Consider the following 26,475-nt stretch of genomic DNA (forward strand, 5'->3'; position numbering starts at 1 on the left):
ATTAATCCCTTGGGTTTATTATTCCCTTAGGTTTATAATATTGATCATGGTAAACCATTGTCAATCATAGCCAACCATGCTTGAATGTTACATTATGACAAGGATTGTCTCACCATGTGAAATGAATGTGAAATGCATCAGCCAATTTGTCCCAGGTATTTTAACTCTCTAAGGAGTCAAAATCTCTAACCTCCAATGGTTAAGGCCCTATTAATCAACATAGGCTAACTAGCATACAATATTCACTTATCGGGACTTTAATCACCCCTTAACCTTCAAATAAAACTATATTAAAGTGTTTCTTTTAAATCCTTCCTATCGGACTAAAACACTCTCTTAACCTTTATATATGTTAATATGGCCCGACTTTCTTTACCCTTCTAAATCTTCATTACCCCTTAACCACACACACACACACACACACACACACACATATATATATATATAACCATTCCTTCTTTAAACCTTGGTTATATATGTTTAAACGCATAAACCTTTTGTTGGTGCTATTTTCCTTTATAAACCTTTTACAAAGGAAATGCCCACAAAACATACCTTTCCGCTTTATACGGCCTCTGCACGAATTTCGAGGTTCCACCTTTATCGCTAATCATAATCGCCATAGTCTTTGGTCACATTAACATGTGGTTCTCATCTCCTCCGATATGCGATTAACCTCAGAACTCAAAACATATTAACTGCACCATACAATACCATGGGATCCACTCCTTTGTATGTCGCATTACTTCTCTGTCATCGATCTTCTCCCGAAAGATCCAATGGTTCACGGTAGATTTCAAGTTGATAAGACACACAGGGGTTAACCACTTGATAAAGCGGTTTCCCCACACTCCTTTGCTGCTATGTGTCCTCCGATTCGTGGACTCAGAGCCAAAAATCTCGATACCGCTTACCACTGCTTTGCCATCCAAAATACCACTCGAGGTTATAAACTCGCCTTTTTACTGTGTTAACTCCTGCACTCTTCCATATGCGATGACCGCCAATCTACTCCATCGGACGAATTTCGAGGTTAAACCTTTATCGCTAATCACAATCGCCACAGTCTGCAGTCACATTAACCTGTGGTTCCCATCTCCTCTGGTATGCGATTAACCTCGGAACTCAAAACTTATTAACTACACCATATAATACCATCGGGTCTGCTCCTTTGTATGTCGCATTACTTCTCTGTCATTGATCTTCTCCCGAAAGATCCAATGGTTCAAGGTAGATTTCAGGTTGACAAGGCACACGGGGGTTAGCCACTTGATAAAGCGGTTTCCCCACACTACTCCACTACTACATGTCCTCTGATTTGTTGAATCGGAGCCAAAACTCTCGATACTGCTTACCATTACTTTGCCACCTGAAATACCATTGGAGGTTATAAACTTGCCTTTTTACTGTGTTAAATCCTACGCTCTTCCATATGCGATGATCGTCTATCTACTCCATCGTACAATCTCATAGTTCCTTTAAGTTACTCTGTTATTTAATCGAGACCATTGATCATTGAGATGCAACAGTTACTATGCAGCAACGCCTCACTTCTTCGCTCGTCCCTTTTTTACTTTGACTTTACGCTCGGTTTGGGGTTTTCTTTAGGGTTTACATTTATAATATTATTGTCGGGATTTCATGCTCTCCATGTTTATATCAATATTCTTGAGATTTATATTATTAATACATTCATGTATTGATATCAATGTATTTATGGCTTAAATTCTATTAATTGTTTATAATGTAGTGATATAAATGTGTTATTATTAATGTAATGATGATTTATCATGTTTTAGTGCTTTATGGTTTGCAATGTGCTTCTTATATTGGTTTTCATTTATGTTTTTATTATTTTTTTCGTGTTATAGCATTATTTATGTTTATATATTGATGCCATGGATTTAGGGCTTAGGTTCGGTTTACTCTTTCCTTTGGTTTATAATATTAAATGATTAGGTTTATTTGTTCTTTAAGATTGTAATATTAATAATTCCTTCGATTTATCATTTATTCTCTTTGTTTTATTAATACCCAATATTAAGGTTTAAATAATAGTCCTAAGATTTAATATTAATCCCTTACATTTACAATGTTTATTCCTTCAATTTATTGACGTGCTACCTTCATAATATTAACAATCCATAGGTTTTATTGATCCATTAGGTTTATAATATTCATACTCACGTGGATTGATCAATCCGTTCAGTTTAAAAAATTAATTCCTATTAATCCCTTGCCATTTTTTATCCCTTTGGTTTCTAATATTTCCCCTTGGGTTTATTAATTCTCAATGGTTTATAATATCAAATTATTGGTTTTCTTCGTTCTTCAACTTTTTAATATTAATAACTCCTTGGGTTCATAATCCCTTGAGGTTTTAGTGTTAATCCCTTGGGTTTATTATATCAATCCATTGGGTTCATTATTCCCTTGGGTTTATATTATTAGTCCCTTTTGTTTAATAATATTGCCTTAGGTTCATAATCCCTTGGGGTTTTAGTATTAATCCCTTGGGTTTATAATATCAATCGCTTGGGTTTATTATTCCCAAGTTAAAAATGGTTTATTATAATGTCGACCATGGCCCAACATGGAATTGTGATAGGAATTGTCGCAATATGCAAATCAATGATGGTAGATCATGTTTATTTTAATGTTTATAATATTAGTCCCTTGGATTTAATATTATGCCCTTGGGTTCATAATCCCTTGGGGTCTTAGTATTAATCCCTTACTTTTATTATTCCTTTGGGTTTCTCATATTAATCCCCTGGGTTTATTATTTCCTTAGGTTTATAATATCGATCATGGTAAACCATTGTTAATCATAGCCAACCATGCTTGAATGTCACATTGTGATAAGGATTGTCTCACCATGAAAATAAATAATAATCCCTTGGGTTTATTATATCAATCCCTTGGGTTTATTATTCCCTTGGGTTTACATTATTAGTCCCTTTTATTTAATAGTATTCCCTTTGGTTCATAATCCCTTGTGGTCAAATGTTGTTTATTATGATGTCAATGATGGTCCAACATGGAATTGTCATAAGGATTGTCTCAATATGAAAATCAATGATGGTCCATCATGTTTATTTCAATTTTTATAATATTTGTCTTAAGGTTTATATATGTTGGGTTTATAATATTGGTCCCTTGGGTTTAATATTATTCCCTTGGGTTCATAACCCTTTGGGGTTTTAGTACTAATCCCTTGGGTTTATTATTACCTCATATTTATAATATCAATCATGGTCAACCATGGTTGAATCTCACATTTTCACAAGTATTGTCTCACCATGAATAAATCATGTTTATTTTAGTATTTGTAATATTTATATTTGGGTTTACAAATGTTGGGTTTATAATATTAGTCACTTGGGCTTAATATTATTCCCTTGGGTTACCCCCGCTTACACCCATAGTATGCATGTAAAATGCATGGACACCTTTTTTCCCAGGAATTTAACTCTCTAATGAGTCAAATCTTCAACCGTGAATGGTTAAGGCCCTATTCACAAGTTCCTTTATATCAGAACTCAATCACTCCACTTAAACCTCCTGTCAGGGCTTTAAAACTCCTCATAACTTTCATTATCTCTTTACCCGCATATATATAACCTTTCCTTTCTTTAGAATTGGTTAATATATATTTATCGCATAAAATCTTCTATCAACACTATTTTCCTTATAAAACCTTTTACAAAGGAAATGCCACAAAACATGCCTTTTTGTTTTATACAACCTCTACATGTCTTTCGAGGTTCCACCTTTATCGCAATAAGGTATCGGCTCCTCCGTGGTTCACAATAATACACACCTCCTGCACACTCGATATGCGATTAACTGTCGAACTTCAAAAACGTGCCCATATAACCTTGTAGGAGCATTTTACACTATCGGGAGCATTAATCTTTCAATTTTCCTTTAAAAAACCTCCGAGACAACAAAATGTCAAAAATACACAGAAATACAGGAATTTCAAAGGAAAACTCTACCGGAACACAAAGCCGGATCTTAAATATCATGAACCTGAATCTATGAATTGTCGGGTCCGCATCTTTGTTACTTTTCCGCAACTCTGCCACCTCTGAAACCTCCGATCCCCGATCAGCAATCGCTCCGATCGCTATCGGGCTATTGATATATCGCATATCGACCATTGGAGTATCGGGCCATCAACAATTGACACTTCCTTCAGCGAGACCCCTTCCACTTGAATGCACTGATCCCCGATTACCTTACGGACCTGATAAGGTAATCGATTACATTTGATAAGGTTTTGGGTCTGGCTACCAAATCGCATATCGCTCTTTCTTTTGGGCAAGGTTCATTCCTCCCTTTGGATGATTGCGATGCGACATTCAATAATAATATTGATTATATTAATATTATAATAATAATTATATTTGTATATTATTATAATAATATAATAATAATATAATATTATTATAATATTATAATCAATTATTATTATTATTATTATTATTATAGTAATAGAATATAATTGTTATTATTTTTTATAATTTTATATTATTAGACTATTTAAATAGTATAATGATAATTTAATATTATTATGAGGTATTCTTATTATTTATTAATATATATTAGGATTTTATATAATTATTATAATATTAATATAATCTTTATACAGTGATATATATCAATAATTTGTTAATATTCATATAGTTATTAATAATCATAAATATCCATAATAATTATTAATGTGGTTGATATAAGCCTATATCCCTATATTAATCATATTGGAAAATGTGATTGTATATATGTTTCATATACACCTATCGGGGTTTATCAATCACATTGGTAAACATGGTTATACTAGTTTTAAATAGTTTTAAAATTGTAATCATCAGTTTTTACCTAACTTAATTTTATATTAAGTCTTTTTAAAATAATTTTATTTTCAATTATTTACTTCTAAATTTTCTATTCATATATTTATGTTAGTAGCTAGTAAATTAATAATGAATATATACATCTATAACTTCTTCTTTTTTAATGAAGATTCATTTTACCTCAGTTGCGTTTTAAATCTTTTAAAATTTCAAGAGTTCTAAAAATGTTTCAGATCTTTCCCATGTGACAGGAAACAATTCAATGTGAACTGATTATGTTGTGAAAAAGGAATTAAAAAGGGAATTATATACATAAACATGTATGTCAATTTCTTATCGCGCCTCTGCCTCCAGCTCCAAACTCCTTGGATGACCATAAAAGAAGCGTTTCTGCTTTACGCAAATAAGTTAATCCGAGAGATCCATCCCTCGTAACGTTTTATATTATGTAATCTCAATTATCTACATATTCATAATTTATAAAATCACACTATTGTTATATTATGTAATGTCAATTATGTGCAAATTCATCAAATTCATCATTTATGAAATAATATTGATTACCTTGTTATGATAATTTAATTATCAAGTACTATAAAATATTTTCTCTATTACATTCAGAAATTAAATGCTTCAGCAGGGAACTTGTTCATTCAGCATGAGAACAATTATTTTTTTGTAGGATGAGCTCAAAGCCGGATCTAGCAATTGTAATAGTTTCTCAATTCATTGATTAATGCAAACAAGTTTGAGCGGTTTTTCCTAGTTGGGTTCCCCTAGTAATCGCTGTGTATTTTTGGTTTTTCTTATTGCATGTCTATGCATGTTGTTATAAATTGTCAATTTCATTCCACAAATCAATAGAGTAGAATTGTGTCTCTTGATTTTATATTAAATTTCTTGAGCAATTGCAACTCTATCAAATTTCTACAGTAATGTTATGTTTTTCATTAATTGAAGAGATCCAAAACATGGTGGCGCTATGATTAAAAAAAATAAGTATTCATCTCTATTAAGATTGTATTATGTTGAGCATTACAACAAGTTAAACTTATTATTTGAGGTATTTGAAATAAAAATGAAGAAATATTCCATTTCACTCTTTAATATGAATTTCTTTTCACATATTTTAAAGTATAAATATTTTGATATCTATATTAAAACTATGTTTTTTTAGGAATCACAGTTATGGTTAAACCAAAACCAGTAGGTGTTAGTAATTGATCACATCATTAGAGATAAGGATCCACGAGAGACAGTTAGTCCATGTTGGGAAACACATGGGTAGCATTAGTTTATCCAATGTCCAACAATCTCTCCCCCAAAGTGAGACATGTGTGTATTGAATTCGTTACCTACGCCCCACCACTTGTTGGGAATCACGATTTCAATTAAACCAAAACAGGGCAAGTGTTAGTCAACAATCACATCTTCAGAGGTAAAGACCACTTCAGGTGATTAGTCCATGTCATGGAACACATAGAATGTGCTGATTTATCTAATTTCCAACAACTATTAAAAAACCCTTTAATAAGTTTAACTAATTTTGAAATTGTAATCATCAACTTTTACCTAATATTAAAAATAAATATTGTAATCATCAAATTTTATATTAAGTCTTCTTAAAATAATTTTATTTTCAATTATTTCCTTGCAGATTTTTATTCATATATTTATGTTAGTAAATAGTGAATTGATAATGAATATATGCATCTATAACTCTCTTTTTTTATGAAGATTCATTTTAACTCAGTTGCGTTTTAAATCTTTTAAAATTTCAGAGTTCTATTCATTTTACCTCAGTTGCGTTTTAAATCTTTTAAAATTTCAGAGTTCTAAAACTGTTACAGATCTTTCCCAGGTTTGTCCTAAAGTTATGGGATAATCAATGTGATAGGAAACAATTCAATGTGAACTGATTATGATGTGAAAAAGGCATTAAAACGGAATTATATAGATAAACTTGTATGTCAATTTCTTATCACACCTCTGCCTCCAGCTCCAAACTCCTTGGATGACCATAAAAGAAGCGTTTCTGCTTATGCAAATAGGTTAATCCGAGAGATAGATGCCTCGTAACATTTTATATTATGTAATCTCAGTTATCTACAAATTCATAATTTAAAAAATCACGATATTGTTATATTATGTAATGTCAATTATGTACAAATTCATCAAATTCATCATTTATGAAATAACATTTTGTTATGATAATTTAATTGTCAAGTACTATCAAATATTTTCTCTATTACATTCAGAAATTAAATGCTTCAGCAGGGATGCTTGTATTTATATTCTAAAGCCTCATTCTAGTTTTAGTTCTCACAGATATTTTCGTCTAAGAGTAGATCATGATCACTATCTAGCGTACGCGATGTAAATTTGAATTTATGAATGTTTTGGGTATTATGGACATATTTCTCTAAATTGAGTAGAAATTATATATTGGATATAAAGAAAGAAAATCATGGTTGTGTGACATTGCATTTTAATATATTATAAACAAAATGTTTACGTTGTGCTTTTAGTTTTACTTTATTAGTCCTTGCCTCCGGCATAGCAGGGACTATAGCATTTGATCGGGCGTTGACCTAGTATTACTTCTTTGGTTGGAAGCGATTTTAAACAAAGTTTATCGCTCGGTATTTGACTCCAAAAAAAATTTAACCAAACTTTCGATTTCACCCTCTTATTGCAAGCGTCTCTTGCCCCGATGTGATTTTAGTGATGACAAGTTATTTTATCCTAAGTTTTTTCTTGCCCGTGCTGGATGTTTTAGTTTATACGTAGGTTGGATGTTCTGGTTTATACGTATGTTTACGCATGTTATCCATCTGTCACTATGCAGCCTCGATGCATCAACACTTGGATTTCTCGTTGAATGAAACCTACCCAGGATCCTTTGTTCTGTGTGAAAACCCAGAAGCGGGGCTGTCTGTCTATCATTCTTTCTCCAGTGCAATTCTTTCCTTTTCTGGCTAGCTAGATCTGATCCTTTGTTCTGTGTGAAAACCCAGAAGCGGGGCTGTCTGTCTATCGTTCTTTCTCGAGTGCAATTCTTTCATTTTCTGGCTAACTAGATCTGTAAGTGGTAGCTCGGGCCACAAGAGTGTACTAGTTGATTTCTGTGAGAAAGAAGCAGGTACATGGGAGACAGGAGGGAAGACTGCAGCTCATGAAAAATCAGGTACATTTCAGAAGAAAAAAAAGCATAATTACTTACATGACCTAGTACTTCTTGTGCTTCGCTGAGAACTGGATTGGAACTGACTCGATTGGATTCACTATCATTGGTCAGTTTGGAATATTGAAAGCTCATGTGCAGGGAAGATACACTGATAACTGTAAATTCCCCTGCTGCTTAAAATAAAGAAAATGTTCCCTATGGTTACCTCGTTTCTGCCTTTGCTCCTAAGAAGTCGTATGATTTTCGATTTTCCAGCGCTAAGCTGCCCAGATGACGCATTCTTGAGTACGGTATATATCCATAGGCTTGAAATATGATCCTTGAACTAATGGTTTGTGTGCCTCCGGCCAAGAACGTCTGTAGCATAGGATGCCCTGCCTCAAGTGACGGAGTAGCCGCGACGATCCGTGCTGCGGGGGTTGGCCTATCTAGCTTCCCTGCCCTAGAAGCTCTCTTACCGTCCCCGTAGTCTCCTTAGAAACTCGGCTCTCGACTAGGTTACGCAATGAGCTTGCTGCTCTGTCTGCCTATTGCTTTGCGACTACAGGTTCTCTTGTGGATAGCTAGGTCCTACCTGGGATTTAGGTATCACCACCGGGGCGTTACCGCTTTCCGGGCCTGCCAAATACTTACTCTCAGACAATCTCTTTTTGCACACGTCCAGAGCATTGGAGAACTTCTCCTCGTTCTTTGCAATTTCTGTCTGGTTCTGAGGAATGCCCCACAACGGAGCGAATCCCAGTTGAAATACTAGAAAGGAACTGGGAGGATTATAAGTCTGGCTTTCCACCTCCATCCACTGCTCAATCACAGCTCTCTCTGCCAAACTCTTACCTAACAGCCCAATGGTCCCCTGTGCTGCGTACTTCTCTGCAATGTACCGAACGATGGCCTTCGATTTTGCATTTACCATAAGCAAAATGGATAAGTAAAAGATGAATCTCTAACAAACTGCCATAAGTTTCTAGATGCAGTTTGAGTAATTATGTGCCATAAGTTTCTAGATGCAGTTTGAGTAATTATGTGATATGTATGGATACAAACCAAAAAGAGTCAGAGCGCAGTCCTCGAGCATAGGTACCTGCCCAAATGGCTACATAAACGAGAACCCAAATTATAACAGTATATCCAGGTTATTTACTGGAAAAAACTACTTGGCGAAACCTTCTTTACAAGAGTCATCGTTTGATAGCATGAAATGACAGTTGTTAAACTTAGGTGAACAGCAGGGTATAGTCAAGATTGGCACTTGTTAAAATTTAACCATCACTTGTCAATATTTTCACTTGTCAATATTCTAAATTCACTTCTCAATATTGTGAGACGTGTCCAAAAGAGATCTCCGGTGTATTTAAATAAATTATAAGAGTGGTAGTAAATAAATCTATGAGTTGCATTTATTCCTATGATATGTTGCTAATTCTATTTCAAGAAGACTGACTGACACACATATATTATGTCATTTATTGATATGATGCAGGTCACTTACTGATACAATGTAGGTGAATGAAGGTAGAAGATATTTCATTATAATATTGAAATATTTTTGTGAGAGAGGCATGGCGGTGTAGTAGAGCACTAACGCTGAGGCAGAAGCGAGTTTTCTTTTCCTGCAAAATTTGTGTACCTTCTGTATCAAATAGTCCTCCTTATCTGATTAAGGATGCATGCAATTATTCCTCCTGAGTGGTCTGGTTTTCCGTTACTGGTATTAATTGCAGCAAGATCTGGAGCATGGGAGGCAGTATCATCAATGGAGCCAAATGACGCTAATACTGTGAGTTAATCCTTTTGCACTAGAGTTCTACAACAGCTATTAACTTCGCCCTAATCAGGAAGTATAGTGTTGCACTTTTCAAGCCAAGCTCAGGAATTCGCTCACGACTGAACTTGGACTAACTGTTGTTGTGATATTATTAACTTCCATATTCGCAGTATTGCACTTACAAAGCTAAGGTCTAGAGTATATTGAGAATCGAGCTTGGGTTAATATGATAATCTAGCTTGGGCTATGAAAATCAAATTTCTATATATAGTAAACTCATAGAAATTTATCCCTAAACGTTGCCTTAAGAAGAACATGGGATGTGATCGGGATTAAGTTGTAGTTATGCAAAATATTTGGGTGGGCTGGGCTCAGTTGTTGTGCAAAGTGCCTAGTAAATATGAATCTGTATGTTCATTGTTTTGTGTGAGAAGGCCTAATGTCACTTGCATTTAGTGTTTGTGATAGAAAAAAACAATGCAATCAATATGCACCAAACAATAGAAAACTTTTGAGTCATAACCTTTATCGGGTTCTGCAATGTTCTTCTTTTCAAATATTTTTCACACTCCCAATGCCATGCTGCTGGTGTTGTGTATATTGTATGCCCTGGTCAAAAACATAATTTTCCAAATGAGAAAAACGTTTAAACTTTTGTTATATGTTGTTGTAGGCCCCTGAAGGTGCAGGCAAGTTGAAGTGGATGTATTTTGGTGTGCACAAAACAAGTCCATCTCATGAATTTGAATCAGAATGTGCTAAAATGGGGAGCTCATGCAGGCCAATAGAGGTGTTGGGCTCACAAGCGCCATTAAATTTTGGCTCTTAGGAAAAAGGATTGTCTGAGACGTTGAATGTCTTTGGAGATACTAGGCAATCAAACTTGGCCCTCTTGCACATGCTGGAAGGCATAGGAATGAACAGAGACGAGGCCAAATCAGTACCAGCTTGCAACTTCAATCATGGCCCATAGCTCCTGCTTCCTGTGCTAGAGCAACAAAGGTCATGGGGATTTCAGGAGCTGCTATCATTTCCGATCTGTGATAATGATAGAAAACGTGAAAGTCCATCCTTTAACGAGTTTCTGGACGGTGGTCATGGATCTGAATATGATTTGAATCTGACAAGCTGTAGAAGGGCAGAATCATGTACTTCGCTTGTCAAAACTGAAGCAAAAGATCAGTTCTCCAGCTTGGATGCCCCAGAGGAGGGTGTGAGTTCTTCAAGCCGGGAGCCCAACTCATCTAACACTGTGAATTCTTCAGACAATTGCAACGACAAGAGATTGGGGAATATTAAGGGTTACCAAGCCAATACAGCCACCCATGAACGAATTAGGAAGAGGAAGCGTTCCAAGGTCTGCAAGAACAGTGAAGAAGTGGAGAGCCAAAGGATGACTCACATTGCTGTTGAGCGCAATAGGAGAAAGCAAATGAACGAGCATTTAACAGTCCTGCGTTTCCTGATGCCGGTCTCTTTCATCCAAAGGGTACAAATTCTGCACCATTATATTGTCATTTCAATTCCTATAACTTTAAATGAAATTTATGGCTCAGGGATTTATTTGGGCCATATATGTCTTTGTTCAGGGAGACCAGGCCTCCATTATTGGAGGTGCAATTGACTTTGTGAAAGAACTGGAACAGCTCTTGCAGTCTCTTCAAGCTCAAGCTCAAAAGCGTAGAAAACAATGTGAACTGGAATGTGAGCTCAAAATGATTTGCAGGGTTGAACTGATACGTGTGTTTTTGTATTTAGAGAAGCATTATGATAAGTGTTTTGGTTTTTTGTGTGGTTAAGACAGCATAAAGAAAACAAGATGTAAATGAAGTTGTGATGAACCAGTGTGTTTTTCTATTCCTAATTAAGAAGTGTGCTTTTTATTCATGATTGCAATAAAAGGTTCTCCTCAGATTAATACTTATAATTTGGCTTTGTGAGATATATAACCTATTGTTTTTTAAGTGAATCTGTCCACCATTGTTTTCCCAACGTCATTTTGTTAATTTTTAACATTTCCTTATAAATGGACGGTTTATCTTTGACATCACTCTGTTTGTGCTTCAATGTTCTGGTCAATTCTTTGTTAGAACAGACAACGGACCATTTAAATGATTTTATTTTGGATTTGATTTAGCAAGGTATATTTGCATACTTTTCATAATTGATGATTATAAAGCTTCAATTTCAAGTTAAATGCTTGTCTTTAGTATTTTGGTCACTGTTACTAATTACAGATTTCGTTTGTTTTCTTAAGAATGAGATGCGAAATTTCATTAGAAAGATAGTGGAATTGATGAAGAAAGAAAAGCTCTTCGCATGGCAAAGTGGACCCATTATATTAACACAGGTACCCTGTCTTGTTGTGATACTTGTCTTCAGTGTTGAGTCTGAAGTATGGCTTTCTGGTCTGACCCATAAGTTTATGCAGATTGAGGATGAATATGGTAACGTGGAGAAACCATAGATTGAGGATGAATATGGTAATGTGGAGAAACCTTATGGAGAAAAGGGTCAGTCATATTTACAATGGACTGCAAAATGGCATTATCATTAAATACAGGCCTCCCTTGGGTGATGTGGACTGAGAATTAGGCAGGATGGTAACGTTTTCTTTGCCTCATCACAACTATAAAGCATATTTATAGGCGCTTCCGAATTTTGATTTTCCCTACATCACAGAATTTACATATACTTGGGAACATTACTATGTTCGAAACAAAGCTGCAATCTATTGCCTCAGTAGAGCTTGAGTATTAGAAATGCGGGGGCTTCCTGTTCACGCTGCTAAAATATCGTTTTCATTACAGGTTTACAGCGTTTGGATCGAGCATCCCTCGTAGGCCTAGAGAGGATGTTGCTTTTGCAGTAGCCCGATTTTACCAGAGGAGGAACATTCCAGAACTATTACATGGTGGGGTTTATTCTTATTTTGTATTGAGCTCAAGGCCATATGTATTAATATTTATGCTACTAGGCTCATGCAGTTATATTTACGTTTTTATTTGCATGATAACCCAAGGTTTATTAAGCAACATACATCTCCCTAACCCTTAAACACATCCCAACCCTTAAACACCTGGCCTCTCTCAATAGAATAAATGAACAATCTTATTTACCATATGCTTTTTATGTTCTAATACCATGGAGGCATAAACTTTGGCCGGACAACTGGAGGTCCATTCATTGCCACCAGTTATGACTACAATGCACCAATTGACAAATATGGTATGCAAAGGTTCCTAGTGCCAAATTCTGTTCTGCAGTGAAAGTGTATATAGTTATATTAAAATTTCTTTCGTTGATTGAATGTTTTCTGGTTCAATTACCTTAATTCCACAATGGGAATTTAGAACCATTGTTAGGTCAAAGGGGGCATCTGAAAGAGTTGCACAAAGCTATACAGAACTGCTCGACTGATTTTAAGGCATCAAATACTGTGGATATGCAAGCAACAATATATTCTAAATGTAGTAGCTTATGTGCTACCTTTATCAACAACAAGGGCCTTAAGCATGCAACAACCGTGCAATTCAAGCATGCAGCAACCATGCAATTCAATGGAAACTCTTATCAGCTACTTGCTTCGTCTGTGAGTACCTTACATGACGGCAAAGTAATAAGCTTCCAGCAACTCAAAGAATTCTAGTTTCTCAACCCTGGCAAGGACTACCGCTATGACAGTGGCTCCCTTGTTCTATAGAGACCTTGTTCTATAGAGATTATCGTTTAATGGGTATTAAAATATCATATTTACCAAAATTTGTATTTGTTAAAGTCCACAAAACGCTAAAATATGTGTTATGTTAACCAAAACAGTTGCTGATAATATGATTCTTATATAGCAAAAAGAACGGACCAAATAATACCCATGACTATTAAGAGTACTGTAGCAGCTATGCACTAGTTGGGCTTTCATACGACAGATCATTACGTTTAATGGCGGGGAAGATAGAAGTGGGAGTTGCAGATGAAACATACAAAATGGACGAGGGAGGTATCAGAGAAGAAGGGCACAGGAAACGTTATCAAGCACTAGTACAAGTTTCCTGAGCAAATCCAACTTGAGAATTGGGCACATCAAAAACGACACGCAAATTCTGTTGTTGAACATTTCCTAGGATAGAAAAAGAAATGGAAAGAGAATCAGAACTCGAGAAAGCCAAGCAAGATAGCCCCGATCCTGGGCTGAATAGAATATTTTCTTTTGGCAAATCCAGGTCCACGCTACCATCGAAGTGTAACGTTATGGTGGGAACGCCGACGGAAGAAGAAGACAAGTCGTAACAAGTATCGAAACCTCCAGATGATGTCGGCTGCGTATTGGGAATATGGCTGCGAAAAGCGTCTCTGAGAGCTGTGTAAGCAGAATCAACGAGATAGGTGATCGTTGTTCCCGAGTCGATGACCGTTCCTCCCCCGCCGCCAATACTCGTTGCGGGGACAGGGACGGTCGTGTCACCAACGCTGATTCCGTTCAAGTTCACGAAATAAAATGTCGGGTTTGAAGGATCTTTTATCAGTGTGGTAAATTTCAAACCTGGGGAGGAATGAGCAGCTTCCTTCCCAAGCACAAGGGATCCCGAAGATGCTGACGATGCCTGCAAGCTGGGAAGACAGTAAGAAAACGTTCCGCCGAATAATTCTGCAGTGGGCTGATTCAGCAACGAAAGTGGTCCACCTCCCAATCCAATCAGCCCCGGTTGGTTTTGATTTAATCCGCTTACGGACTCCGCACAAGCGAATGAGAAATTAGGAAGAGATTGAGCGCCAAGAGTGATCGCGTCGGAAGAAAGTGGACCCTCCACAACGGAGCCGTCTCCATAAGACAGTTGCACATCACATTCGTCATTTTCCCCGCAATTCGCGTTTGGAGCATCCTGACATGCCTGTGAATTGCAGTCTAAGGAATTATAGGACGAAGACAATGTGGAGTCGAAAGGTGAAGCGGCAGCCGGGTTGGAATTTGGATTTCTCTTTACCTGTCATACAATTTTTTTTTGACGTTTTGGGTCCTTATGCTTATCGTCAAGAAACGTTATATTAAAAATTTTACCCTTCAAGAGTGATGTTCTCATAATAAATTAATCCTTCACTAATATATATAAAACATAATATATAACAATTCCATATTTTTTGAACCACCCCTTATTTTCTCTAAAACAAAATATAATTTAGGTTGATTATATTATTTTCTATATACTATTTATAAACAAAATATATATATATATATAATTTTAAATATATAATTTTAATAATAATTATTATTAATAATTTTTTTTAAGTTAGAAAAAATCAATTATTACAATTTTTATTAAATTAAAAAAATAATTAAAACAATAAATTCAATATTAAAAATATATAAAACACTAATATATAAAGTTCAAATCGAAATTCCAATCCTAGTGGAAGTGAATCAATTGCTCTGGAAATTCAAGGGCAACGATACCATTTATGTAGAAGGAGTTCGTGTTCAAATCTTATGGGATGTGCATGATTGGCTGTTTAATCCTGGACTAAGACATGCCTTGTTCATTTTCAAATCCACAATGCCACTCAACTCCCTCATTTCCAAACACAACATCGACTGCGGCCTCGGATTTTTCTTTTTTCATTCATGCATGGAACTTACAATTTCAGATTGTCCGAAACACCGTTTCCGAAGGTGATTTAATCATTGATGTATTTTTATTTGTTTTTTAAATTGATAATTACGCAGAAGGCTTCGTCTATATTGACTTGGGTTTAAAGAATTTCATATTTTCGTCTATATTGACTTGGGTTTAAAGAATTTCATATTTTTAAATTATGAACAGTCATAATTTAATAATCTCGAAATATTTTTAATTCAATACATGATTTGATCAATAATATAGAAGATATCTAAATAGTTTTTCAGTGTCTAGATTATTTAATAATTTATATTTAATGATAGTTTCGTTTGGCTGATGTATGGGCTCTCTGTTTCCTCTACCTGGATGTCGCATCGACATTGGTATGATGGTGGGAGTAAAATGAAATGAGTGTCATACACATAGTTTTCAAAGTCAAATTTCGGTTGTTCTTATTGAATTTAATTTTTTTACGGTAGTTTTGGGCACAATAAATTCTCCAGTACAGGCATAAGTTTTGAAAGCAATTAAATGGTAGCATGGGAATGTTTGCATGGAGAAATTGTGTTTTTTTGGAAGAACTGTTTACTGAAAGTATTTTTTTTTGTGGAAAACTGTTAAATGATAGCATGTTTTTTCAAGAACAGTTTATGTAAATTTGCTGAAACAAGTCCGTGTTGTTTTGTAGAACAAGTTCCTATTTTTCAGAACCACAGTGGGTTTCTCTCGTACCAATTTCTAAAACTCTGCTGTTATCTAGTCGTCTCCTATACAACAGTATAATATATTATTTTTAGAGTAAGATTTGAAAAAAAATGATTGTAAAATACAATAATCCATTGGGAATCGTGAACAACTACAATACCTTAAAATGCTAATAAAAAATTAAAAGCTAGCAACAATCAGACGGTAGACTCTTGTGAAATTTATGAAATAAAAAATTAAAAGCTAACAACAATCAGACGGTAGACTCTTGTGAAATTTATGAAATAAAAAATTAAAAGCTAACAACAATCAGACGGTAAACCCACCGTGTTTGAAGAATAAAAAATCAATCACTAACCTGAACTTTGAAGCACAATTTGTAATTTCCTCGCAGTTTCCTTGGAGGCTGGAGCGAATCTTGAGCTGGGCGACAGGCGTAAGTTTGAATCGGCAATGCGTTGAGAGAGAGTGTGCACTGTGAATCATGAACTCGATTGTACAAAGAAAACAAGCCCACGGGCCACATTTGTTGGGTAAAAGACAGGGAGACCATGCAGTGGCATGCACAGATCTCCGAAATCATCCAGGGAAAGATTCCAAATTTTCCCAGAGAAAAAATATTCGGCTAAAAGGGAATTGCCCATTCTCTAAAAAAAAAAACTAAATCTCTGACTGAGAAAAAATCGCTATTGCCATTGGCTGCTCCCACATGCTAATTTCGTTCCTCCCACATGCTAATTTGACAGCCTCCGCCCTCTTGAAATTTCCACAATTGCTAAGAGTTTCACGCAAAAGGAAGGAAACAGTGACGGCCCTGCAGGCTGTGAGATAACAGAAACTATACCTATTACCTAGGACGTGAGGTGACGTGAGGATGATAAGAAATAGCCATATTATAAGGAAACAGAACTAACGTTTTGGAAAAAATTTGAAACGTCAAAAAAACGTTTTTAACTCTTCTGGACACGTCAGTCAAAACGGGCATGGACAAATTCCAGCCGTCAAATACGTTTAAAAAGGCTTATGACAGGGAAAATGCCCGTGAAATTCCATCCCTGAGCGGCAGTCGAGTCGCAGCCTTGGCACTTTGCGCACGGAATCCAAGCAACATCATTACCCGTATCTATAAGCGTATACATGCTTTGCTTGGGCGTGCCAAAACCCACATTTATTATATACGCTCCGGACCCTGGCATAAGAGGGACGTTAGCGTCGTCTTCTTGGTCGATATTGGAGGAACGAGAATTCGACATGGAGCGCTTCAAAAACCGGAGGCGATTGGCATCGGCTTTAATTCTTTCAGATATCAAGCTTTCCCACGTCCTGTTTGGAGGTCGGAAAGGTGAACACTCTGAATAAAGATGCATAAGGGGAAAGCTCACGCTACGTTTCCAGTTCCCCACTTTTCTATTCAAAGGTTTGACACTACTCCCACAGTTCGCAGCGGAGGCCTCGACCACTCCAGACATTATTACAGCAACCGACATGAGACAGAAGAAAATCGCTACAAACTTGATCATTGTGAAGAAGCTCATAGTATTCTATTAATTAGAGCAACAGGCACGAAAACTCCACGCTACTCAGCAGACTTCTGTGTTTGAAGAGGCGGGGCGATCTTTGTTATATAGTGCACACTCGATGCATGTCTTGCCTTGTTACATACGTCGGGACTGGTATGGTTACTTACGTCACTATAGAACGCTAATTGCGGAGATATTTATACGGTCTCCTCGGCCTTGACTAATCTGCCAATAGTTTCTCTAACATGCAAATTACAATTAAAATATATGTGGAATCCAATCATATTCCATATATGTTTGAAGAGGCGGGGCCATCTATGTTATATATATAGTGCGCACTCGATGCATGTTTTGCCTTGTTACATACGTCGGGACTCGTATGTTTACTGACATGACTATCGAACGCTAATTTCGGCGATATTTATACGGTCTCTTCGGCCTTGACTAATCTGCGGATAATTTCTCTAACATAAAATATTATAGTGAAATTACAATTAAAATATATGTGAAATCCAATCATATCCACCTCTTACTTCATCTTCCTGTAGCCAACCATGCCGACAGTTCTGCTCGGCAGAAACCACCTTTTCAACCGTGATTTTCGGTATCGTTTAATCTGCTGCAATATTTGGAATTTTCAATAATCTGTTAATCTTAATCTTACTTTCCAGTGAAATAAGCGTTCCGCACCTTCATCTTGCACCGTTAACAAAGGATATCGACAGGTCTTTTCAAGGTCGACTCCGAGGGCATTTTGTTTCTGCAGTATATTCTCAATTCTGCGTGCATACTAGTTCGAATTTGACGGCAGCTAATTTCACAGCGTGAAGAGATGCAAAACCCCAGAGTGAAGCTCATTTTACGTTTAGGTAACTGCTCGGCTATGTTCCCAGAAACGGGACGACGACCACCGTTTCTACAGAAAAACGCATTAGCAACGAGACGGTACGGAAAACGCCGTTCAGTCTTTGTTAGTGCTAAATTTGTTTTTTCCGACATGGATCATTTTTTCTTACAACAGTTTTATGCCACAAGGTTTAGTCATCACCGGTTTCTGCTCGGTTACATCTTAGAAAAGCATTGCGCAAAGCGCACTGCATGCATGCAGACAGATAACTAGTTTCATTTTCCAGTTGGGCAGCTTAAGGAACAATTTAGGATGAATAGATTTTCAATGATTGAACTAATGATTTGGTATTTTTTTTTCAATGTCAAGAGTTTAATATCTTTAGTTTCGTTCTGTATAGATCATGGATTGAAACCGGTAAACCTGTGACAAATCTGGAATTTCTATCTAATGACAAAAATTCAGTTGAGCGCAATTAATGTTGTATTGATAATTATTGAATAAAATCATTAACAGTCCAATAGATATGTCTCTGAAGGAAAAAAGACGAAGAATTTAACCCCAACAACTTTCTCGAATGAATGAAATGGACATTCTATAAACGAGAATTTTACTTGTTATTATAACCAGCAATCCTCTGTACCAGCGAAATGCACAAATCTATGGATCCTAACAGAGAGCAATCCCCTCTCAACATATACTTAAAAGGGAAGATGACATTTCTAGGTATTTATGTACTTTCATTAAATTGTTAATTTGTTGTTGGTGTTTTGTTTTGTTGCATGGTAAAGCCAATAGTTCATTAATATATTGTTAAATTTTGGTTAACATAATAAAACCGCTAAGAAGAAGGATGGGTTTGGAATACTTGGTATTCTAATAAATGAGTTTTTTAAAGTAATTTTAATGTTTTTTTCCTCTCCTCGTTTTTTGAATGCGAAACCTTAAAATTCGGTTTCTCGTATAGTTGTAGTTTCTCGTTTCCGGTAACATAGCTGCTCGGTTCGTCGATTAATTCAATGTAGCTGCTCGGTTCGTCGATTAATTCAATGTCACTATAGTGATAGAAGAATGACACACTAATCACTAGCGGCTTGTGCTGTATGTTGTGTGAAGCTTTTCATTCAAGATATCGGGCTTGGAATTTGTAAAAGGATGTTATTTGTCCATTTGTTTTCATTGTATTCTTCTTTGGCCTATATCTATGTATATGGTTGATGAGGGGATAAAAGCTTCAATTTTCTGAACGTGAGAGGGTAGCGGAATAGCAGCTGCAAGTGCCAATTGACAAACATTTATTTAACACGTTGGCAAAAATCACAAAGTACTAGGAAAATTGTAACATATAAATAGAGAGATTTCATCAATTGAATTAACCTCTGTAACAAATATAATATAATAATTGTGTTCACAACAAGTTACAACAGAATTGCAGCAACAGTAACGGCAAACATAATCGTAGCAACAAAGGAACGGAGCTACAACAACAATATCTTATTGCCAATGCAACTTAGCCAATGGAGTTGCAGCGACAATAAATTGAAGCAACAAGCAAATGGAATTGCAACAAAACTAACCGCCAACATTCAATACTAGAGGAAGGGCACTTACATTTTTGTAAGACAAAAAAAATTATTTTCTCATAAAAATTTACTCTTTATTTTAATTTTAGTTATTTTACATTAAAAAAATCTTACATTAAAAATTAACATTAATTAAATGGTTAACACAAAAATGATTTGAGACAAAAATAATTTAAGATAAACAATTTAACACAAAAATATTTTAAGACTTGAGACAGAAATATTTTAAGACAAAATTTTATATTTCAGACAAAAACAATTTAAGACAAAAATATTTTGACACAAAATTTTATATTTAAGACAATGACAATTCAACTTGTCCTGACCATGAACCACACTCGTTGGTTCGAAATGCGTCGACAAATGAACTATGATGTGATTTTCGTTGAAGACTCTTCTCAATAAACTTGATATGGATCACATAAGCCTAAATTCAACAATGACCACTTATTTAAGAAAATTAACAATTAAGACAAAACCATATCAGTTTAAAACAATATTATCTAACAACTCCAAAATTGACTCTCAAAGTGTACCCTAAGTCTGCCAACTTGCAGGCTACTACTTTCTCACACCCATACCAAGTCTGCTATTTCACTTACCATTCAGGTTATCTTATATAAAGACAAATATTTTTTGGGCTCTTCGTTTTGTGGGGGTAACTGACTCTAAAAAACACGAAAACTTTTCCTCGCAAGACTTTTTGAACATTAATTCCTCTTTTGTCCCTTCAATTCCTTTTCAGTTAGCTGATAAATCAACCCAAAATAACTAGTGCGTCCAGAGAAATCGAGTTCCCTAGATGTGGTCGAGATTCCAAGGAAGTATGACATTAGTTGTAGACAAGCCTTGAGTGTACAGGCCTTGCATGTAATCAGATGATCAACCTTGGGAATTTCACAATCCATTTTGGAAAAAATCCTAAATAAAAGGGGCTAATTTCTCAACTAACCTGCAAGCTACTACTTTCTCATGCCCATACCAAGGCTACTATTTCACTTACCATTCAGGTTATCTTATATAAAGAAATCGATTTTTTGGGCTCTTCATTTTGTGGGGGTAACTGACTCTAAAAAACACGAAAACTTTTCCTCACAAGATTTTTTGAACATTAATTCCTCTTTTGTCCCTTCAATCCCTGCTGATACAATTAGAGACAAATTGTTTGTCATTGCATTCAACAATACTACAGAGAGGGAAATTTTAAGATAAATTTTTAAGGCAAAATAAATCGTTTGTCTTAAAAGTTAATTTCGTCTTAAAATTTTCAAAACAAAGCACTTGTAAAAAAGGTAAAGGTAAAGGATGAGGGGTCCATCTTTTCACTATTGATGGGTTCTTCAGGAAACAAAGTGATGGAGGCCAATAACAACTAATGGGATTTAGGGATCGAGGCCACAACGAAGGTGTGACTAGTGAGAGGAGCGATGGAGGCACTTTCATTGAACGTGGATATGTAGTAACATAGTTGGACTACTTTTCAGGGTCCCCATCGATTGTGTTTTAATCTGTGTTTTTTTCTGTTTCATTTATTTTGAACGCTACTTCTATCCACTAGTTTTTGTTATCAACACATTGTTGTGTTGGAACTCCTCACTGTCATCGATAACATGTATTAGATTCACCTGAAGGATTGTTGAAAAATGCAATAAGAAATTCTCAGTTTGATTTTGCTTTGATTAAAATGAGAAAATTTGAATTTCCACTTCAGCAGCCATGTTGGATGCAATTAACTTGTGTGACATGGCTTGTGTCGCCCAATTTACTCAGTAAATTCGAGTTGGAGGAGTTAGAGTTGAGTTAAGCATGTGTGATTGCTAATTTGTAACAATCAAAGTCGGTTATCTCAAGTTGTTTTCAATTAAACTAGTTCCAACTATTGGAGGAACTAGTAGAAGGTCAGTTATGCAATGGGACTTCAGTGAAACTCAATCATCATTTACTTAGCTAATCAATCAACCCAAAATAACTAGTGCGTGTAGAGAATTTGGGTTCCCTAGATGTGGTGAAGATTCCAAGGAAGTATGACATCAGTTATAGACTAGCCTTGAGTGTACACGTCTTGCATGTAATCAGATGATCAACCTTGGGAATTACACAATCCATTTTGGAAAAATTCCTAAATAATAGGGGCTAAATTGTCAACTAACTTGTAGGATACTACTTTCTCACGCCCATACCAAGGCTGCTATTTCACTTACCACTCAGGTTATCTTATAAAAAGACAACGATTCTTTGGGCTCTTCGCTTTGTGGGGGTAACTGACTCTGAAAGGCAGGAAAACTTTTCCTCGCAAGATTTTTTGAACATTAATTCCTCTTTTTTCCCTTCAATCCCTGCTCATACAATTAGAGACAAATTGTTTGTCATTGGATTCAACAATACTACAGAGAGGTCCGAAATTTTAAGACAATTTTTTAAGGCAAAATAAATCGTTTGTCTTAAAATTTAATTTTGTCTTAAAATTTTCAAAACCAAGCACTCATAAAAAAGGTAAAGGTAAAGGATGAGGGGTCCATATTTTTGCTATTGATGGGTTCTTCAGGTAACAAAGTGATAGAGGCCAATAACAACTAATGGGATTTAGGGATCGAGGCGACAACAAAGGTGTGAATAGTGAGAGGAGCGATGGAGGCACTTTCGTTGAATGTGGATATGCAGTAACATAGTTGGACTACTTTTCAGGGTCCCCATTGATTGTGTTTTAATCTGTGTTTTTTTCTGTTTCATTTATTTTGAACGCTACTTCTATCCACTAGTTTTTGTTATCAACACATTGTTGTGTTGGAACTCCTCACTGTCATCGATAACATGTATTAGATTCACCTGAAGGATTGTTGAAAAATGCAATAAGAAATTCTCAGTTTGATTTTGCTTTGATTAAAATGAGAAAATTTGAATTTCCACTTCAGCAGCCATGTTGGATGTAATTAACTTGTGTGACATGGCTTGTGTCGCCCAATTTACTCAGTAAATTCGAGTTGGAGGAGTTAGAGTTGAGTTAAGCATGTGTGATTGCTAATTTGTAACAATCAAAGTCGGTTATCTCAAGTTGTTTTCAATTAAAATAGTTCCAACTATTGGAGGAACTAGTAGAAGGTCAGTTATGCAATGGGACTTCAGTGAAACTCAATCATCATTTAGTTAGCTAATCAATCAACCCAAAATAACTAGTGCGTGTAGAGAATTCGAGTTCCCTAGATGTGGTGGAGATTCCAAGGAAGTATGACATCAGTTATAGACTAGCCTTGAGTGTACAGGTCTTGCATGTAATCAAAGGATCAACCTTGGGAATTACACAATCCATTTTGGAAAAATTCCTAAATAATAGGGGCTAAATTGTCAACTAACTTGCAGGCTACTACTTTCTCATGCCCATACCAAGGCTGCTATTTCACTTACCACTCAGGTTATCTTATATAAAGACAACGATTTTTTTGGGCTCTTCGCTTTGTGGGGGTAACTGACTCTGAAAGGCAGGAAAAATTTTCCTCGCAAGATTTTTTGAACATTAATTCCTCTTTTGTCCCTTCAATCCCTGCTCATACAATTAGAGACAAATTGTTTGTCATTGGATTCAACAATACTACAGAGAGGGAAATTTTAAGACAATTTTTAAAGGCAAAATAAATCGTTTGTCTTAAAATTTTCAAAACCAAGCACTCATAAAAAAGGTAAAGGTAAAGGATGAGGGGTCCATCTTTTTGCTATTGATGGGTTCTTCAGGTAACAAAGTGATAGAGGCCAATAACAACTAATGGGATTTAGGGATCGAGGCCACAACAAAGGTGTGATTAGTGAGAGGAGCGATGGAGGCACTTTCGTTGAATGTGGATATGCAGTAACATAGTTGGACTACTTTTCAGGGTCCCCATTGATTGTGTTTTAATATGCGTTTTTTTCTGTTTCATTTATTTTGAATGCTACTTCCATCCACTAGTTGTTGTTATCAGCACGTTGTTGTGTTGGAACTCCTGACTGTCATCGATAACATGTATTAGATTCACCTAAAGGATTGTTGAAAAATGCAATATTAAATTCTCAGTTTGATTTTTCTTTGATTAAAATGAGAAAATTTGAATTTCCACTTCAACAGCCAAGTTGGATGCAATTGACTTGTGTGACATGGCTTGTGTCGTCCAATTTACTCAGTAAATTCGAGTTGGAGGAGTTAGAGTTGAGTTAAGCATGTGTGATTGCTAATTTGTAACAATCAAAGTCGGTTATCTCAAGTTGTTTTCAATTAAACTAGTTCCAACTATTGGAGGAACTAGTAGAAGGCCGGTTATGCAATGGGACTTCAGTGAAACTCAATCATCATTTAGTTAGCTGATCAATCAACCCAAAATAACTAGTGCATGTAGAGAATTCGAGTTCCCTAAATGTGGTGGAGATTCCAAGGAAGTATGACATCAATTGTAGACTAGCCTTGAGTGTACAGGTCTTGCATGTAATCAAATGATCAACCTTGGGAATTGCACAATCCATTTTGGAAAAATTCCTAAATAATAGGGGCTAATTTCTCAAGGAATTATGCCAGGAAATAGGGGTTCAAGCAGAGGTAGAAATTGACTAAGTCTAGGTCAGAGCTTCTGAGCGAGCATAGAGATGGGTTATGCACTTGGAGGTTGTTCTAAATTGAGCAAAGAAATTGTAATACATCTTTATTCATCAAATTATTGCTTTCCCGTAGAGAAATATTGTGTGCATGTGTGTTATTTCTTATTGTATATCTGAATTTTTTGTTCTAAATTGTGAATTAACTTCCGTAGAACAGTAGAGTATGTTTGTGTCTTGTGATTTTCATTAAAACTTCATGAGCAGTTGCAAATATTCACCATAATTTCTACATGGATGATGGAGGAAAATTATAGAATATCCATTAGACAATATGCCTACTTCAAAATCTCTATGATAACTCTTGCGAGAAACAGACGCAAAGGATAAAAGATTGGATTGTGGAAGCATTAGTCACAAAAGTCACAAGGGCAGTAATTTTGGTTGCAGGTGTAGAGGTAGATGGATTAAATGTAGCCTTTGTTGGTGCAGTTGTTTTGTTTTTAGGTGCAGTACATCTAAGCATGATTATCTAAGCTAGATTAAGATTTTATCCTAATTCTATATGATATCGAGGATCTTTACTTGATTTTTTTCAAGGTACAATAATAACAATTTTTTTCCAACTCTATTTGTTGTTCTACTATGTGGTTTATCAGAGATGCACTAGTTTGTCATTAACGTGGTCTTTCTTCTGAACCTTTTCTCTTGTGGATCTTCCTTCTCCTTCTCTGGTTTGGGATTGGTCGATCATGGGATTTTTTAGGATCTTAGCTACTACCTATTGATCTTCTCTATTGTCTATCTAAGACACATTACCTGGTTTTTTTCATCTGGTATTTCTTATAAAACTTTTCTCCTGTAAATATTCCTACACCTCTTTGATTTGGGATTGGTCAATTGGGAGATTTCCGAGGATCTTTGGGACTTTTTCCTAACCCTACTCCCATTAAGTTTGGGACCTTTTCTAGAGGCTTTTCTCCTACTAATTTAGTGCCTAGTGATATCGAGTTTCTCTGCCTTCACCCTGATATCCATCTGGAGACCCTACTAATTCATTCATCCTCCTCTCCTAATATCTCTATTAGTGCCAACTCTCATTGTAATGTGATGATTAGGAAGGAATGGTGTTCGAAACCTTGAAATTGTTTGTATGCGGATGATAGTGGTCTTCACAATCTTTCTGCAACATTATATCTTGGTCCATCATCTTCTCATACATCATCTTATGTTTCCTATTTCTCTCTTGTTCAGGCCCTTAGAGATTATTTATCAGATTATGAGGGATTAGCATGATAATCATCTCCTTAAACATCAGGGGCTTAGGGAGTGTCTAAAAAATCCTCATACTCTGGCACTTGATTGGGGTTAATCACCCCTCTATTATCCTTTTACAAGAGAAGATGATGATTGGAGAGAAAATTTTTCCCATTCTCCTCCGCATTTGTCCTAGGTGGCGGGGATGTGTTGTCCTCATACTATAGCACTTGATTGGGTTTAATCACCCCTCTATTATCCTTTTACAAGAGAAGATGATGATTGGAGACAAAAATTTTCCCATTCTCCTCCGCATTTGTCCTAGGTGGGGGGGATGTGTTATGGATGCTTTAAGTTTATCTAGTGATCTTGCGGATTTTTAGGATCTTAAGGTCGTGAATTTTCTTGCCTATAAATCCTTTGCACGTATCCTTCTATCTGCTTTCATTAGGGGATTGAAGGAAATATTTGATATTCTTCATACATATGCTCCATATTATTCCAAAAGATACCTTTGGGATAAATTGGAATCATGTGACCTGTTAAAGATTGGATCCCTTATTTTTGTGGGGGATTGGAACCT

The 26,475-nt window shown here is 35.8% G+C and overlaps 1 protein-coding gene and 2 pseudogenes across 1 annotated transcript; 1 reads left to right on the forward strand and 2 right to left on the reverse strand.

The window, feature by feature from the left end:
* Window positions 1-8,587: 8,587 nt before the first annotated feature.
* On the reverse strand, window positions 8,588-9,228 carry LOC149191166 (glutathione S-transferase F10 pseudogene; annotated as a pseudogene).
* Window positions 9,229-9,709: 481 nt separating this feature from the next.
* LOC149191167 (uncharacterized) lies at window positions 9,710-11,610 on the forward strand (annotated as a pseudogene).
* A 2,103-nt stretch (window positions 11,611-13,713) lies between these two features.
* Window positions 13,714-17,692, reverse strand: LOC149191168 (aspartic proteinase nepenthesin-2-like). The gene is made up of 2 exons (XM_089413522.1): window positions 17,195-17,692; window positions 13,714-14,762 (listed from the first exon to the last, which is right to left on the reverse strand). Exons 1-2 carry the CDS (start codon window positions 17,661-17,663, stop codon window positions 13,840-13,842), a joined length of 1,392 nt encoding a protein of 463 aa, XP_089269648.1. The 5' UTR covers window positions 17,664-17,692; the 3' UTR covers window positions 13,714-13,839.
* Between the last annotated feature and the right edge of the window lie 8,783 nt (window positions 17,693-26,475).

The sequence above is a fragment of the Pinus tabuliformis genome, chromosome 3_1 (genome assembly GCF_031772625.1).
Source record: "Pinus tabuliformis cultivar Carrire ecotype Pingquan chromosome 3_1, CPIR1, whole genome shotgun sequence".
NCBI lineage: Eukaryota > Viridiplantae > Streptophyta > Pinopsida > Pinales > Pinaceae > Pinus > Pinus tabuliformis.